This window comes from Colossoma macropomum, unplaced genomic scaffold (assembly GCF_904425465.1).
Source record: "Colossoma macropomum unplaced genomic scaffold, Colossoma_macropomum, whole genome shotgun sequence".
Lineage (NCBI taxonomy): Eukaryota > Metazoa > Chordata > Actinopteri > Characiformes > Serrasalmidae > Colossoma > Colossoma macropomum.
The window spans coordinates 36,041-54,533 of record NW_023494908.1 but is presented as its reverse complement, the minus strand read 5'-3'; the positions used below and the strand labels follow the sequence as shown (position 1 = coordinate 54,533).

Sequence of the window (18,493 nt, the reverse complement as noted above, 5' to 3'; positions counted from 1 at the left end):
TTGCTGGTAGCACAGCAGAGGCAGCACTGCAAAAGAGCAGCAGCAGCGCCTCCCCCAGGTCATGCCTTGCTATCACAGGATATTGCAAATGAGAATAAACTGTAGATGATTTGAAATAATAACATACATTTGTTTGGGAAGGGGGCGCTAAATTACCTAGCAGTGCCCATAGTGGGGCCTAATAAGATTTGACATTAAAGATATAATTACTTTAAAAAAATAGCATACAATTAAAAAGTCAAGCATAACCAAATTTAATTTAGAAGGAGTAAGTATCCTCTATGAATAAACCTTTGTCCAAAATGTATTATTTAGCATCCAAATCAGACTAAACAACATACATACAGTCTAGGAAGTGGGAAGAAGATCTCTTAATTACTCCCACTGCTAATACTTGATATGTCTAATAGCACCAGCCTGTACCTAATATAGTATAAAATTATTCACAGTATGCACTGCACTGGAAAAAAAATAATAAAATGGGATTCATAGGATCTAAATCTTCTCTCATTGCTCATTAGACACTCCTGACAGTTAAACTCGTGTGATATGGTGCTGCACACCAATCAAACACTTTTGCCAACAAATGTTTGTTTAATTAATTGCACCATTGAATCAGCCCATCTTACTACTCCCATCACTCTATTCTGAGACATACCAACAGAAATATCATCAAGGAAACAGCAGAATAATTGTTGAAGTGCTAACAATCACCAAAACAACAATTCTGATGAACTGGCAATCAAGGAGAACTAACATCACTCACTGGAAACCTACTCACTGATTATTTATCACTGAATCATCTTTCAGCCTCCATCAGTAGCAAATCCACTAAAGTTGACTTGACATGGTCAACAGTCATTAACTTCTCACGTACAATAATAACAAACCCAATGAATTTAACTCAACCCATGCGGAAACAATAGGCTGAACAGCAAAAAGTGTGAAACGTAGAAACAGCTAAAGATCACATGGATAACAGAGCTGTGAGGAACACTAAAACACTCCCTGAGTGTACAGATTTTTAAATCAAGTGCATTTTTATTAACAAGAGGTAAACATTAAAAATATTCTTAGTAATCTTCTTTAGGCTGTAACAGGAATAAAGCTTGAACTGATACAAAATGAGCATATTAAAATGACTCTACTTTGCTATTACAGTGGCAAGCAAAAGACTGGGGATCCCTGGTCAAAATTTCTGTTACTGTGAAAAGCTTAGCTAATTGAGTATTAGATGACCTGATTTCTAAAAGACATAAAGTTAAAATAGTAAAGAAATGTGTCATCTTTAAGAAATATTACTTTTTATTTCCATCTTTTACATTTTTATTTATTCAAACGTCTACTAAGTTCTGTGCATTCTCTCTCTCAGTCTGTTTGTCTTTTTCTGCACTCTGCAGATTATCAGGATGTATGGTCAGAGAGGAAGGCTGTTCTTCTCTGGCTTCAGCTCTGAGTTCAAACCCCTCACACCTGAAAGAACTGGATCTGAGCTATAATCTCCCAGGAAGGTCAGGCGTGAAGCTGCTCTCTGCTAGACAGGAGGATCCACACTGCTCACTCAAAACACTCAGGTATGAACAGCTGTGTTCACAGGTGTGTGTGTGTGTGTGTGTGTGTGTGTGTGTGTGTGAGAGTGTGTTTGTGAGAGAGACAAAAAGAAAGAGAAACTGAATTTTAAAAATTTACTGTGAGTAACCAAGGAGAACAGCATGGAGAGAGAGAAAAAGACAGAGAGTAAGACAGAAAGTGGCAAAGGAAGAAACAAAGATGTATATATACACACATACAGAGAGTGAGAGAAATAGTTTTGCACTAAACATCTCTCACTGATCTGTGTTTGTATTCTTTAGAGTGGAACATGAGGGTGAGATGAGAATCAGACCAAAGAAATGTAAGTACAAACACACAACACTAACAATATGTGGGGCCATTTTGGGTAAAATACACTAAAACACTTGCACACGCTCACACTACTGAAACAATTGCACATGCCACTGAAATACTTGCACATACACACACCTATGAAACAAGTGTGTATGTGTGTGTGTGTGTGGATGATTGTACAGAGGCTGCAGTCACTGGTGTGTGCATGAGAGTTTTTAGCATGCCTGGAAGTCATTTCACTGTAACAGGAAGATAGAGTTTCACAAAATAAGAGCATGCTCAGCAGCACAAAGAAAATGATTTCTGGAAAAAAATAGGATAATTCATCCTGTATGAAAATTCATCAGAACAATGAGCCACCAGGATTTGTTGTTGGGAATACTCTCATAGTCCCAACAACAAGTCCTGGTGGCCCATGGTTCTGATGCTGTCTTTAGCCTTTAAACTGTTGTAAAAGCAGAATTAGATGCTGACATAATGACTCCAGTGGAGTTGTACGTTATCTCACTGCAGGCTCTTCTCCACACTGAACTACAGTTATGAAGGAATGAATGGCTTTGTGTGGTCTTCCGGTTCAGTGAAGAATCTGTCTAGAAGTATCTATGGTTCTTGTATGGTTCTACACACTGTAGGATGCAGTAGAAAAAAACGAAAACATCCTCTCTATTGCCAACAATACTGAAAAGCTGATTAGTTTTTTTTCAGCTTACACACTGAAATTAGAAATAACACACAGTTAGTGAAACTCACCTCAACTTTAAGTTCACTGACTGATGTTACAATGTGAAGAGCAATACAAATTTTCATCAATATTCAGTACTAGTCTTGTGTGTTGTGTTTGGTTGTTTATGTATTTTAACAGTATCTCTGGATGAAATCAAACCCAGACAGTACGGGGTGATTCAAAAAGATTCATCCGATTTCAAAGCACCATATTTTTACCACCATGAGGTGCCTACAGGAATCAATCACATTCCAAAATGAAAGAGGGGGTCATAGAGTTTCTGACTGTCAGTGGAAGATGGCTCCCTTCAGTCTGCAAGGAGATGCGACCCCTGAGCAGAAAGCGTGTGTTTCAGAGGTGTGTGTATATGTTTTAGTGGTGTGTATGTTTCAGTGGTGTGTGGGTGTTTCAGTGGTGTGTGTGTTTCAGTGATGTGTGTGTGTTTCAGAGGTGTGTATATGTTTCCGTGGTGTGTATGTTTTAGTGGTGTGTGGGTGTTTCAGTGGTGTGGGTGTTCCAGTGATGTGTGCGTGTTTCAGAGGTGTGTTTATGTTTCAGTGGTGTGTGTGTTTCAGTGGTGTGTGTGTTTCAGTGGTGTGTTTGTGTGCTTCAGTGATGTGTGCGTGTTTCAGGAGCGTGTGTGTTTCAGAGGTGTGTATGTGTTTCAGTGATGTGTGTGTGTTTCAGTGGTGTGGGTGTTTCAGCGGTGTGTTTATGTTTCAGTAGTGTGCGTGTTTCAGAGGTGTGTATGTGTTTCAGTGGTGTGTGTGTTTCAGTGGTGTGTATGTGTTTCAGTGATGTGTATGTGTGTTTCAGTGGTGTGTGTTTCAGTGGTGTATGTGTTTCAGTGGTGTGTGTTTCAGTAATGTATATGTGTGTGTTTCAGTGGTGTGTATGTGTGTTTCAGTGGTGTGTGTGTGTTTCAGTGGTGTGTGTGTTTCAGTAGAGTGTGCAAGTGTCTCACAAGCGTGTCCAGGTAGTGTGTGATTATGTGCAAGTGTTTCAGTGTATTACAGTGTATGTTTTAGTGTATTCAAGCACACAAACATACACACACTCACATCAATGACACACAATGACATCATCAATTCCTCTATAACACTCCTACACCCTCAACCTCATCTTCAAATAATGCTGCACTGCCTGACTCCAATGTTGGCTCATCTACTGTTTCACAGACTTTTTGTCCTTTAAATTGGCTTAAACTTGTATTTTCTTATATCTTACACTACATGTACACTGACTGACCACTTAATTATGATCACCTCCTTGTATCTACACTCACTGTCCATTTTATCAGCTCATCTTACCGTATAGGTGCACTCTGTAGTATATGGTAAGACTGATTACAGACTTTTCTAGAATTACCTGGTTCTTCAATGGTCAGGACCCCCACAGGACCCTCAAAAAGCAGGTACTATTTGGGTGGTGGATCATTCTCAGCACTGCAGTAACACTGACGGGGTGGTGTTGTGTTAGTGTGTGTTGTGCTGGTCAGAGTGGGTCAGACACAGCAGTGCTGCTGGAGCTTTTAAACACTGTGTCCACTCACTGTCCACTCTATTAGACACTCCTACCTTGTAGATGTAAGGTCAGAAATGATAGTTCATCTGTTGCTGCACAGTTTGTGTTGGTCATCCTCTTGTCCTTCATCAGTGGTCACAGGACACTGCCGGCTGGATATTTTTGGTTGGTGGACTATTCTCAGTCCAGCAGTGACACTGAGGTGTTTAAAAACTCCAGCAGCAGCTGGGGAATTAAGGCAAAAGCCAAACACAAGCTGTTCACAACAAAAATCTAGACCTCTTCAAACTGTTTCACAAATTTCTAGAAAAGACAAGATTGCAGCTTACCTCTTAAGTACTTTGCAGAACTCGTCTTTGTGGACTAGGACTGGACTTAAAAGATGGGCTACTTTCTGATACATTTGCCACAATAGGACTATTTATTTCATTACCTATGGAAACATTTCATAAATTATTCTTAGTAATATGCCCCTTTTATAAAATTAGCTTTGTCAAATTACATCTAATCACTTTCTTCATAAAAAAGAATAATAACTAAACACTAACTTTGGTGTAAATATTTATTTTTGCAATTAAAACTAAAATACTGAAACTGAAAGGGTTCACAACACAAAAGTATTTAGCGTAAAGGCCACAACACATGAACCTGCAGTGTGTGTAGTTTTACAGTCGGATGGTAATAATTGTGGAGTGATTTTAATCCAGTATGAATCTGCAGTGTGTGTAGTTTTACAGTCTGACATTTATAATTGTGGAGTGATTTTAATCCCGTATGAATCTGCAGTATGTGTAGTTGTAGAGCTTTACAGTAACAGTTAAGGAATGACTGAAATCCCTGTAATTCCCTGTAATTAGCTGAACCTGTAGCTCCCTTAGTAACACTATTCCTGTTCCAAAATGTAGGACACAACTTCCCTACAGCTATTTCTAAAGGTACAATAGTTAAAGTCATATACAAACCCCAGTGGACTAAATCAGGATGTCTTTACACTGGCTGTCTATTCTTTACTGGGGCAAAGTTAGAAATGCTTCTCAACAAGTACTAACATTGTCAATGTCAGAAAGATTTGTTAAGGTCTTAATGAAGATGATTTGCTGTTTTATCTAAAAGGTTTGAAAACACCTAATCCATCATTTCAGTCGTCAATTACTGACTGAACGCAAAGCTCATATCAAACATTTCTTGCATTTCCTTGCCCTTAGTATATAATGGATCACTGATTTCTAATAAAAATAATGTTACTGAAAAATTTAGAGCTTATTTTAAAATAGAGAATGAATGACCAACTTACCACTTCAGTGGCTTTCAGTGCCTGTTTCTTCCCTGCTTGGTCACAGCTGAATGCTGGACTGCCACCTAATATAGCTGCCACAGTAGAAGTGATTTCATTCATTACCTGTAGAAACATTTATAAGATATTTTTTATTAAAATAAAACTGAGATTTTACACATTACAGATGAAATAACCAAACCTAAGAATTATCAAAATCTTCATTATAAAATAATTTACATAATGTGCTGGAATATGCATATCAACGAGTTAAAAGTATCAAATTGTAGTTCTTAAATATGCATTTCTAAAAACACTACACTCAATTGTTTAATCTAAGACATTTATGCACATTTTGTGTGGCTAAACATTTCCATTCAACTTAATCATATCACTAATTTGCAACGCTAAAGATTACATTCATGATTTAAAGCTCAAAAATGCCTTTGGCAGTAATTTGAGGATAAATACCTTTATTTTATAAACCTGAGTTCTCCAGATCCAGACACTTTCTCCATAATCATACTTGATTTCATCACCTGATTGGATGTCATGAATCACAGACACAGGTGTGGAGATCCATCTGCACATATTTTTGTCATCTTGCAGTTTGGCTTTATATGGTCATTACTGACCAGTCTTCTTAAAGACCCATCCTCCTTTGCAGCATCAATTCTGGACACCATTAAAACAAACAAAAAGAAAAAGAAGACAGAATAAGAGTATAAGAATGTGACTTGACCAATCAGATTTGGTAGCACACACACACATCATCTAAACCACCTATCCTTCTGGGTCACGGTGGGGTGCTGGAGCCTATCCTAGCTGTCATTGGGCGGATTTGGTAGCATTCGAATTACATTTAGCATGTAAACTGGTTCTGACATGTATATGAGAATAGAGTATAGCATTACTACGCTAATAATTATATAACGTCCTGCCCAAGACCACAGCTGTGAGGTCAAATGACTACAGAACAAGGAGAACACTATTGTGGAACAAAATCTACAAACTTCTTGCTGAGTCACTGTTTACTCTGTTAGTCTAGAATAGACATTTATATTTTATAGTTTAAGCAAATAAAAAAATTCAAATTTAGTCAGACTGTTTACATCCATGTTCTCTCCTTCTACTTAAAATCAAACATGTACACTGACTGCTCACTGCTGTACATCCTTCTCCTTTGTTGGGGTTCTCTGCTGGTGATTAACTCACCACGGTATTCAACAACAAAGCTACCTTGTGAGATGTGTTTATGTGCAAACACACCAGGTTAACACAGTTTTCAGTCCCAGTGCTTCACAAACAACAATGAAACGTGTGCGTGAGAGAGTTTAAAAGGGGTCTGAATGCTCCTTTATACAGCAGAAAATAAATGTACATATCTTATAAGCCAAGCCTAGAACCGGAGCTATAAAGCTAATGTAGCTAACAAGTTAAATTAGCCTCATAACTCCAGTGCTAAAGCTAGTAACTTCAGACACCAAACAGCTCTTGGCTCAGAAGCTGTGTTTTGGGTGAGAGGGAAAATTGGGTGAATGAGATTTTTCAGTGAACTATCTCTTTAGTGCAATTAATTTCTGTTGATCTCCTTGAATGCATTTTCTGCATTAATTAAAATATACACAACATTAAGAGTGCATATTTAGCCTTTAAATAAGTATAAACCAGACATTAATCATTTGTGTGTGAACTCCAAAATGGCTGTATCTTAATATGAGAAAGCCCAATAAGTGAATGCGTCAGCAGGTATTCAACGATTTGTGTGACTTGATTTCTTATCTAGTCAGTGCTGCTGATGGAACTGAACAAATCCGTGCAGTGATGCAACGACTGTGAGGTCATGTGTGTGATGTATATATATATATATATATATATATATATATATATATATATACAGAGAGAGAGAGAGAGACCATGACATGCCAAGTGTTTTCTCCTTTTTTATATTTACATGTATTTGCTTCAAACCAAATCACATTGTGTTTGTTGTGACAAAGCTAACAACTGTGGAAAATAACTCTGATCAGCTTAAATAATTGCAATCAGGCGATATGTAATAACTGTGACATGCCTATTATCGAGAATAGAAATTGTTACAACAAATTAAAACAATGGGTGCACATTGTCTTTACTGCACAGTTAACAAACCTTACAGAAAGCTGATTTTTCTGCTTCTCTGACATCTGTGGGGGCCCTGACCACTGAGGAATATGGTAAAGGGGGGGCTAACAAATTTTGTAGGAAAACAGATAATAGTAATTGTGGAACTACGAAGTGCATCTATGTGGTGAGTGGGGCAGATAACAGTACCTAATAAAGTGGCCAGGGAGTTCAAACAACACTGCCAAGCAGAATGTTAGTATCAAGAGATAACCGGATGAAATGTACAGTATCATGTATGTAAAATTATATCTTTAGATTGAAAGAGAATCAAACCATGTAACAATCATTATACATTATTGCTGTTAAACAAACTCACCTGTCTGTCTTGGGACGCTCATGACATCATCCACAGCTTCATTTTCAGGATCTCTTCCATCACTGTCATCAGTTGTGTTGATTTTATCTTAAAGCAGCAGCAAGCAAAACTAAATCTGCAACCAATATTCTACATGTTACATTAGTCATGCACTACATCATCACTGCTGGATCAAAACCTTATATTTCCAAAATAGTAACTTTATGAGATGAGGAAAATCACTTTAAACTTTTAATGTACATTAATGTAACAGTGTTTAAATTCAAGTAGTCCATCATTAAATTTTGTCATGTAAAGAGCAGCGAACATTTATAAATCATGAAAGAAAAAAAGGAGACAAGGTTTTGTTTCCACTCTGAAAATATATAACTGCCATCTCACAATTTCATCATGAAAGCATTAAATGTGTCCTCCACACATATTTGCTTCGACATAAGTACCGATATAGTGCATACACAGATACATACCTTCAATCTCAGTGTGATTAGTGATTTGCCTTGTAGATCAGGGAGATGCCCTTTTTCCATGGCCAGCAAAAGTTTTGATATTTTAGGCAGCTGAGTTTTTCTTCTGGAAGCCTGTAAAACTCTATGTTCAAAAATGTCCCAAAAAGTCTGCAACTTGATCCAGTTCATTGTTTTTCCAGATGAAGAATTTGTGAGAGTCGCCACATGTTTACACAAGTGTGTTGATCTGAGATTCTGGAGTTCTGGATTTGAGCACCACACTGCATTGCATAGAACCTCAAACAGTCCTGTCCACTGTAATGACTTTGACAGCTGGGTCTGTCAAGCGAGAAGCAGTTGTCCTCCTGAACTCCACACGCCTTTCTTTTACTACATACCCAGCCATTACCATGTCTTGGGATGTTTTAAGACATGTCTAAAGACACATTATGAAGACTTGATGTCTTAGGACATCTTGAGGCATGTCTTAAGAAATGAAGACATGTCTTTAAGACATGTCTATAGACACGGATCTTAAGATGTCTTGGCAATAATAACATCCCAAGATGTCTCAAGATGTAGGATGCATAATACGTATTTTTAAATTTGACCTACATTTTTTTAAAATAAATCTTTTACTTTTAAATATTTTAAGGAAATTTTAAAACATAACATTATTTATAGCAAAAATTCTAGTGATTAAATTTTTTTCATTATTTAATTTTTTTGTTCTATGTAGGATGCATAATGGTATCACTTATTTTAATATATATATATATATATTGTATATTATTTTATAAACACACAAACATTACATACATTAGTACATACTACATTTACACATTTCAGAACAAATTTAACAACAAAAGTAATAATAATAATAATAATAGGCACATGGTTCCCAGTCTGTAACTTTCTCTACAATAAGCCATTTTATATGAAACCACTAAATGACTTTGTTTACATAGCAAGGACAGAATCAAGTGTACAAAAACGTGGAATTCGCCTTTAAATGTTTCTGTTGCATTAGAAAAGCTTATGGAAAATATATTTGTGAGTTCAGACCATGCCTTCAACATGGTGGTAATATGAGGGAAGACTCTTTTGCAACTATTTTGTAATACAGCATTGCTGCAAAATTTAAAAATCTAATTCAGTTCTTTTAAATACCTTTATATAGTAATTAACTCTTAATGTTTTAAAAATATGTTAAAAATACATTTTTTTACAATTACTATTTTACAGTTGCTTCATTTTTAATGAACGTATCATTTCATCAACTTTTAAAATAATAATAAGAAGGAGAACAAAGAACAATAATAAGTATGCATAAATTACAGTAATGTGATTTAAAGTGGTATGGAAAAATCACTATTTTACAGTTTTGTATTTCCTTGTTAATCTGTTAAAAATTCAGAATACTTCCACATTCAAATAATTTACTCTGCAATCCAAAGCATAGCCCATGAAAAAGCACCTACATAGCTTTCAAAATATATAGATTACAGTTAGTTTATTGTTTTTACAACTGTGTATATGCATAGTACAATAGCGTCATCACACTTGATGTTCTACAGAGAAAAACATGTTAACTGACTTTGTGTAGAAATTTGAAATATACTGCAATAAATACACAGTTCCGACCAATGAATCTGATTTTAAGGTCTGCTGTTACTCCGTATGTAAGATATGCTAAAGTTACTAGCAATGTAGTACTATGAACAATTATAAATGATGGGAAACAATTTTAAGACGAATTCATATGGACTACTGAAAAACTGACCAACAGAGTAATACAGAGGTCTGAACCCAGCAGCACTCATAACATACCTGAGCCAGATAATGATCAGCTGTCAAACAATTAATACCAGACTCAGATGTGCTGGTAGCTGGAATAGAGCCAAGCTGTGGACATTTTATGTGGACATATGTGGACACAGGAAACAGGACACAGATAACTCGATGTGCATATGTCCATGCCATAATGCCTTAACACTAACATTACTGATATCACACTGCTAATGCTGTTACCGATCTTTCCTTTTAGAGTTAAATCCATGATGAGTGAGAGAACTGTCAGATACACAACCCATCGCTTCTTCCTGTTTTTTCTCAGTGTTGGTCTTATTTGTCAGAGATATGAGGAAAATGCATCTGTTGAAAAATCAATTTTAAGACAATAAATGTGAAATTACTTTTGGATCTGCATACACAAGCAGGCTGAATTTAAAGGGGACCTATTATGCTAATTTCCAATGTTCATAATTTTTTTTTTGGGGTCTACTATAATACATTTACATGCTTCAGTGTTCCAGAAACACATTATTTTTCTCATACTGTAAATGTCTACTCACCCTCTGTCTGAAACGCTCTGTTAGAGCTCCTGTGTCTTTAAGCCCCTCCTTCCTGATGAGCCCAGTACGCTCAGATTAGTTAGCTCGCTCACTTGGTTCTGACTGATCAAGTGCCAGAGCGGTTCCGCCAATACATGGCCTCCGGTAGATGCGTTGCGTTGTGTGAGAGCATGCCAAGCTCACTGGTAGGTGGGCAATAAGGATTTTGTTATGGGATTACATCATCTTGTAACAAAGGAAAAGGGCTGGGGAACTCCAGCCCTCAGGCAGCTGAGAAAAGTGGTTTCTGTGGGAAAGAGTTTCTCCCTCTGGCATATACTTTCAGCTTTGTATCTTACACGCACAAAAAGCTACATAACACAGTAAATAAAAGGGAAAGCGTTATATATTCCCTTTATAAGTAGAATATAATGTACAGTATACATAATTTTACTCATCTAAAATCAACTCAGGCATTTAGTACACAAAGAAATGTGACAAGGCTTTAAATAATACCTATGCATGAACTCCAGCGGGCACCCAGCTCACACGCATAGCTGATGTTCAGACAATGATGTTCAGTGTAATGAAAGAAGCATCAGGATGAGGCCACTTGTGTAAGAGCACAAATGAGTGTTGAGAATGATATGGACTGCCATCATACTGGATGAGGCCCAAAGAGAGGATGGTCCTTTAGAAGGATTAAAAACAACAAAGTTGATTAGATAATTCACAGTTCTATTGTTTTCATCCTCTAACATGCCTAAATCAACACGTGACAGAAATGATCATTTGCAGTGAGCTTAGTACTGATATCTGTATCTGTTAAAAGCTGTGTTAAAGGAGAATTACACGATTTTTAAGCACAATTTCATCATTAAGATGCAAAAAAGTAGTTTGATACAAAATGTTCCATTGTGGAAAAACAGAGTCAGAGTTGTTCATAGTGGCAGTGACAAGAACCAGACGTTTGAAGAGCTCAATGCCTCTAATCTCTCTCACAGAGAATTATTACATGAAATGATTATTAATAAGAGCTAAACTCTATTAGATCATGTTTACCACATGCTGTATGCTATAAATTGTAGCCCTCTGAGACTTGCAGTATTACACATTAAAGCACTGTGAAGAAGTAAATTCATAAATATTGATACAGTGTTGGTGATATTGCCATATCGATATTTTGAACACAGCTGTAGTGGCAAATAACATATTAATAAATTGAATGAACAAAGCGCAGATATTTGAGTACTCTAACCCAGCTTTACCTAAACATTCTGCTCTTTAGTATTACAATAAATACTTCATGAAATATATTTGTTTGGAACACCCACCAAATCTAAACATCTGTCTGACATTCATATAGTTTTATTTAAAAAATTAAAACTTGAGTCTCACCAGTTGCTCAGCTTCAGATGATTTCTGATGAGAAACATCTAAAACAAAACAGACACATGAGGTAAATGCAGCAAAACAATAACAGCAAAGCATAACAATGAACTTAAACACAAAACAAACTGGTCATTATATATTACTAATAAATGTAGCTAAGTAAAACATAGATTATTAATATAAACCACAAATAATATATTTTAAAAATACTCTAGAAAGTACAAATCCACCAAGATGTTACTAGAGTAAATGTAACTGAGCAAATTAAGATCATTACTACCCTCTCTGAACTACACAGACTGACGGACTGTGTTCAGTTTCATTGTTGTATTGTTCAGTGTGCTGACCCTGCTGCGCTGTGATCAGTCTTATGTTTATTTCTGAGGCAGTCTTTCATTTGGAGCGGTGCTAAGCGACATCTGACGCACCCGCGAGGCGCAGACACGCCGCTTAGCCGCTAGCTAGCTAACTACATACGCAAACCTAACGCTGGTGTCTTCACTCGGCAGATCCACCCAGAAATAACGTTACAGAAATAAAAGTGTACTCCGGCTGACTGTTAGTGAGGATACTCATCTCATTTAGTCACTACTCACCTTTTAAAAGCAGATTCTGACCGTTGCAGTCGTAACTCCAGTCGCCACTCCGCTCGGTCCAGTCAGTTATCGTCAGTCAGCTACGCAGCTGAAAATCCTCGTTTCTGGGAGCTGAAAGCGTCACCCGGCAGGCGGCGCTGTCTCAGTAAAGAGTGTAAGAGAGTCTTATCGAGGTTTAACACTCGCTAAACAAACTCGATAAACTGCCTGCGTTAGCAACCCGAGAGACTCGCTCACTGTAAACGGCTGTAACGGTCGCGCTTGGCTTTAAACGGAGGAACGGCGCTCGTGCTTCAAACCCGAACGTACAAGAGGCGGAGTCGCGCGCTCTGATTGGTCTGAAACTCCCGCAAGTCTTTTGTTTGTCCTCGCATAGAGCTTTTTTTCCGTTTCGCGTCTCTGCTGTACTGAATGAACTGTGCTGTTTTCTTTTTGTTTGTTTGTTTGTTTTAATCTAGACACAGAGTAGGAAACTGCAAACTCTTGAAATACATAAGACAGCTGTACAGGATTATTATACAGCATCACTGGAGGCCATGTCTTAATATACTAAAGTCAAAGTATGAAGCTGGACATTTAAACAAAAATCTGTTTATTATGTAATTTTACGTGGTGAAACAATATAGGTCTATATATTACTACTCAAATACATTTGTTTATTATTGTTCATGTTTTCCAAATACCTGGAGATTTTTAAACCAAGTGCTTTTTCTGCATTAAGTTTTGGGGTATGTGATCTCTAAAGTACCCAGCTTAGCTGTTGAGTACATTTACTTCCTATTAGTTCAAAGTTGTTTTATCTTGGTTCCTAGCTTGTTGTATCTGGTTACAATTGTACATTTGAAAATAGATCAATGTTGTTTTAATCATAGCATGTTTTCTGCAAATGAGCAAAAGGCTGTGACTGACTGTGATTGTAACATTTACCAGTGGAGATAAATTAAAAGTTATTCTACCATGAACTTCAATGATATAAGGAAATGAGTTTAAACATTTTAAGGTAAGGTAAATGGTTTAAGAATTGAATTTTTCTTTTGCTGTTTTGCTATTGTAAACACATTTCTGCAATAATCAAAAAACAAAACATACAGAATCACAAAAGTACAGCAAGTAAAAACTTAGTGAATGTTCTTTTAGTAATATCACACAAAACTCATAAGATTACAGCAGGCCGTTTCTTGAGGACATTCTTGTTATATTTTCATTATATTTTACATTAGGCAGTGCTGTGGTAATCCTGGTAATCCTCAGTAGTAATTTTCAGTTTGGCAGTATCACAGGAATACCACACTCATACCACAGGACTTTTTGCAATGGACCACTCTTTGGACTCAACTGAACTGTCTTAAGACACAACATCTCTATGTCTTAAGACAAAGTGATGTCTTAAGTCATGCCTCATCTTTAAGACACACAAAATTATTACTTCTTTGTCTTAAGACATTTACTTTCATGTCTCAAGACAAAGACAGTGTCTTCAGTCATACGTCTTAAGACGTTCTTGAGATGTCTTGGCATAAAAAAATGTCTCAAGACATCTTATAAATACTGTCAAGACATCTTAAGACACAGTGACAGCTGGGTATGTAAACGGCCCAAATTCTACATTTTTCTTGTTTTTTATTCTACATTTTTCTTGTTTTTTTTATTTTTCTTCTGAGCTTCACTTATAATGTTTGTGTGTTTTATGTATCAAAAACAGTCATCATTCATTTTTCAGTGATCATTTTTGAGCCTCTCTTTATCCTTTTGAAATAAACAGGCTGTTTTTGCTTCTGTGCTTTTAATCTTCATATAAATGAGCTCTGCTCTGATTGGCTGCACTGTATTGTGCTTCATTCAAAAAGCAGTCCAGGCTGAAACACTCTTATAACTTCAGTGTGTGTGGGCGGGGCTAAACTGCTGTAGGCTGAATAGGTGGATGTATGTAAATGTGTAGGTTTTCATGACATCACAGAAAAAACAAATTCAAAAAGGGCTGTTTTTGCAGCTTAGTTTCCAGTGACTGAATGGTCTGGGAGCGACTCTGACAGTGTTCAAACACCACATCCAGCTCTTATTTAAAAAGAGTGAAGAACATTCAGCTCTCCATGATTTGGGCCCTTTAATAGAACACTTAACGGTGAGTGAACTTCCATTCACTGTGACTCTGACAAAACATCTATAACATTTTTCTGACAGTCACAGTTTCTCTAAATTGCCTTTTGTGTTGCGTCTCTTGGAACTTGTGGAAGCTGCTTCTCAGGCTGGAACTGGTCCTTCTCGGTCACCAGAGGGTTAGTTGTGACCAGAACATCTGTCTCAGCAATGTTCCAGAAACAGAAATAAAATTCAGAAATGTGGTTCCAACCATGATCTGATTTGCTGCGTTAGACGCTGTTCTTGTGGTTGTAGTTGGTCTTTTTCGTTTGCCATCTGTAGATATATAATTATGAGAATCAATGTGGAAGTTTCAGAAAAAAGACTATAAATGAAAACATCAGTTAATCTTGTTTTCATTCACAGTGAATATTCATCTTTAAATACCCTGCATCTCCATATTAATGCTCCTTATAGCAAATAAACACAGATGGGTTTTTCCCACTACTGTGGTTCATTTTGGGCTAACATGGACAACATTCATCAAGTCTCCAGAGAGAGTCGTCTTCCAGAGCAGCATCAACACTGAACCATATAAACAAAGCATAACAGATCATTTTTAGTTCTAGAACCAGAGAAACAACAGAAAACCATTTAAAAATTTGCACATCAACATGTCCTCACATATTACACTGACCAGACACTTCATTAAGTCCACCTCCTTGTTTCTACACTCTGTCCACTTTGTCAGCTCCACTGACCACATAGTTTCACTCTGTAGTTCTACAGTTACAGACTGTAGTCCATCTGTTTCTCTGATACTTTGTCACCCTGAGTGCAGAAACAAGGAGGTGGACTTAATGAAGTGGCTGTCCAGTGTCCAGCTAAATGAGAGAGTGATATCATTCATACCAAAAACCTTTCCACTGTATTGAAATTCAGACATGAACACTTTCAGGACATCATGATAGATTTTCTGTCTCCTTTCAGGTTCATGTTTAGTTATTAGTTCCTCTGTGATCCAAAAGAAAATCTCCCTTATCAGAATGGACACAGCTGAATACTCCACAGTCTACGAGAGAAAACAGAGAACATGCTGACCACATCAAACCACATTAACCTCAAACAAATAAATACATACAGCCAATTAAATATGAATATTAAATTACCTTTTTCTGGATTTATATATTTCACACAAAACCCATCTTTGTCTTTATAAACAGGTGTAACATTTGCTGCCTCTTCTTCTGGATTCAGTTCTCTTTCTCAGCTCCATGGCAGCCATTTTCCATGATGGCTCCACTCTTTATAGAAAAATAAGAGTTTTATTTTGTTCTTTTCATATATGAAATATTTTAGTCTCTTTATTTGATTGACTGTTGCTAAAAGGAGCTTAAGACAGTCTTATTACAGCTGAAGTCTCACTTTTATTTTTGAACTAGCTGTGAGTTTCTGAATGTGACGACTAAACTAGCACAAATCGAATCAGCTGAAAGGTCCTTGTAAACTACAAAAACCAACACGCTCACACAAACACTTACACACACACACACACACACACACACACACACACATACACACACACTGTCTCACACACACACACACTCGCTCTAATGTGTCTTCTTGTGTGCAGATTCCTGTGAGTTCACTCTGGATCCAAACACAGCGCACAGTTCTCTCTTTCTGTCTGACGGGAACAGAAAGGTGGAGAATGTAGGATCTTCACAGTCGTATCCTGATCATCCAGAGAGATTTGATTCATACAGTCAGGTTCTGTGTAGAGAGAGTCTGACTGGACGCTGTTACTGGGAGGCTGAGTGGAGCGGAAGTGTTTATATAGCAGTAACATATAAATCAATTAGCAGGAAAGGATACAGTGCTAACTGTCTGTTTGGAGGGAATGTAAAGTCCTGGATTCTGATCTGCTCTAATAACAGATACTCTGTCTGGCACAATAAAAACAAGACTGATCTCTCTGCTCGTCCCTCCAGCTCTGAGACAGTAGGAGTGTATGTGGACTGTCCAGCTGGCTCTCTGTCCTTCTACAGAGTCTCCTCTGATACACATACACTGACACACCTACACACTTTCAAAACCACATTCACTGAACCGCTCTGCGCTGGGTTTTATGTTTATTCTGGCTCCTCAGTGTGTTTAAAATAAAATAACCTCCTGAGTGAAAATCACACAACACACACACACACACACAGAACAAACACACACACTCTCTCTGTCTGTCTCTCTGTCTCTCTCTCTGTCTCTCTCTCTCTGTCTGTCTCTCTCTCTCTCTCTCTCTGTCTTTTCTCTCTCTCTCTCTCTCTTTCTGTCTGTCTCTCTCTCTTTCTCTTTATTACTCTTTTCTGTATTCGACTCTTGTATTTTTCACTCTGAGCTCTGTTTATAGTGTTTGTGTGGTTTTATGTATAAACAGTAATTATTCATTTTTATATGATCATTTTTTTATCTTTTTTTTATTCTTTATAATTAAACAGTCTGTATTTTTTCTGTGCCTTTAAGACTGATATATGTAAATGAGCTGTGTTCTGATTGGCTGTGCTGTATTGTGCCTCATTTATAAAGCAGTTCAGTCTGTGTTTCTCTGGTTTGGAGGTGATTCAGATGGAGATGATGTACAGAATCAGTGGAAGATCAATAAAGAACTGATTAAACTCACATAATCCTGATCATTAAAAAAATGATTTATTTACACCTGAATAGACGAAACAAACTGAGCTTAAAGTGAAACTGAAAGGAGGAAAACAGTTTAGCATAGAGCTAACAAGCTATTTCACAGCTAGCAGGTTAGCATAGAGCTAACAAGCTATTTCACAGTTAGTGTGTTAGCATAGAGCTAACAAGCTATTTCACAGCTACCGGGTTAGCAAAGAGCTAACAAGCTATTTCACAGCTAACAGGTTAGCATAGAGCTAACAAGCTATTTCACAGCTAACAGGTTAGCATAGAGCTAACAAGCTATTTCACAGTTAGTGTGTTAGCAAAGAGCTAACAAGCTATTTCACAGCTACTGGGTTAACAAAGAGCTAACAAGCTATTTCACAGCTAGCAGGTTAACATAGAGCTAACAAGCCATTTCACAGTTAGTGTGTTAGCATATAGCTAACAAGCTATTTCACAGCTAACAGGTTAGCATAGAGCTAACAAGCTATTTCACAGCTAGCAGGTTAGTGTAGAGCTAACAAGCTATTACAGAGCTAACGGGTTAGCATAGAGCTAACAAGCTATTTCACAGCTAACAGGTTAGCATAGAGCTAACAAGCTATTTCACAGTTAGTGTGTTAGCAAAGAGCTAACAAGCTATTTCACAGCTACTGGGTTAACAAAGAGCTAACAAGCTATTTCACAGCTAGCAGGTTAACATAGAGCTAACAAGCCATTTCACAGTTAGTGTGTTAGCATATAGCTAACAAGCTATTTCACAGCTAACAGGTTAGCATAGAGCTAACAAGCTATTTCACAGCTAGCAGGTTAGTGTAGAGCTAACAAGCTATTACAGAGCTAACGGGTTAGCATAGAGCTAACAAGCTATTTCACAGCTAACGGATTAGCGTAGAGCCAACAAGCTATCACAAAGCTAACAGGTTAGCGTAGAGCTAACAAGCTATTTAACAGCTATCGGGTTAGTGTAGAGCTAACAAGCTATTTCACAGCTAGCAGGTTAGCATAGCGCTAACAAGCTATTTCACAGCTAGCGGGTTAAGATATAGCTAGCAAGCTGTTTCACAGCTAGCGAGTTAAT

At 37.2% G+C, this 18,493-nt stretch overlaps 1 protein-coding gene across 1 annotated transcript in view; it reads left to right on the top strand.

The window, feature by feature from the left end:
- The window catches only part of LOC118800550, a 47,485-nt gene extending 32,227 nt beyond the window's left edge, over window positions 1-15,258 (top strand). The window contains exons 11-13 of the mRNA XM_036560814.1: window positions 1,401-1,574; window positions 1,854-1,894; window positions 14,648-15,258. Coding sequence (XP_036416707.1) covers window positions 1,401-1,574; window positions 1,854-1,894; window positions 14,648-14,652 — 220 coding nt within the window. The 3' untranslated portion in view covers window positions 14,653-15,258. The remainder of the gene's footprint in view (window positions 1-1,400; window positions 1,575-1,853; window positions 1,895-14,647) is intronic.
- The last annotated feature ends 3,235 nt before the right edge of the window (window positions 15,259-18,493 follow it).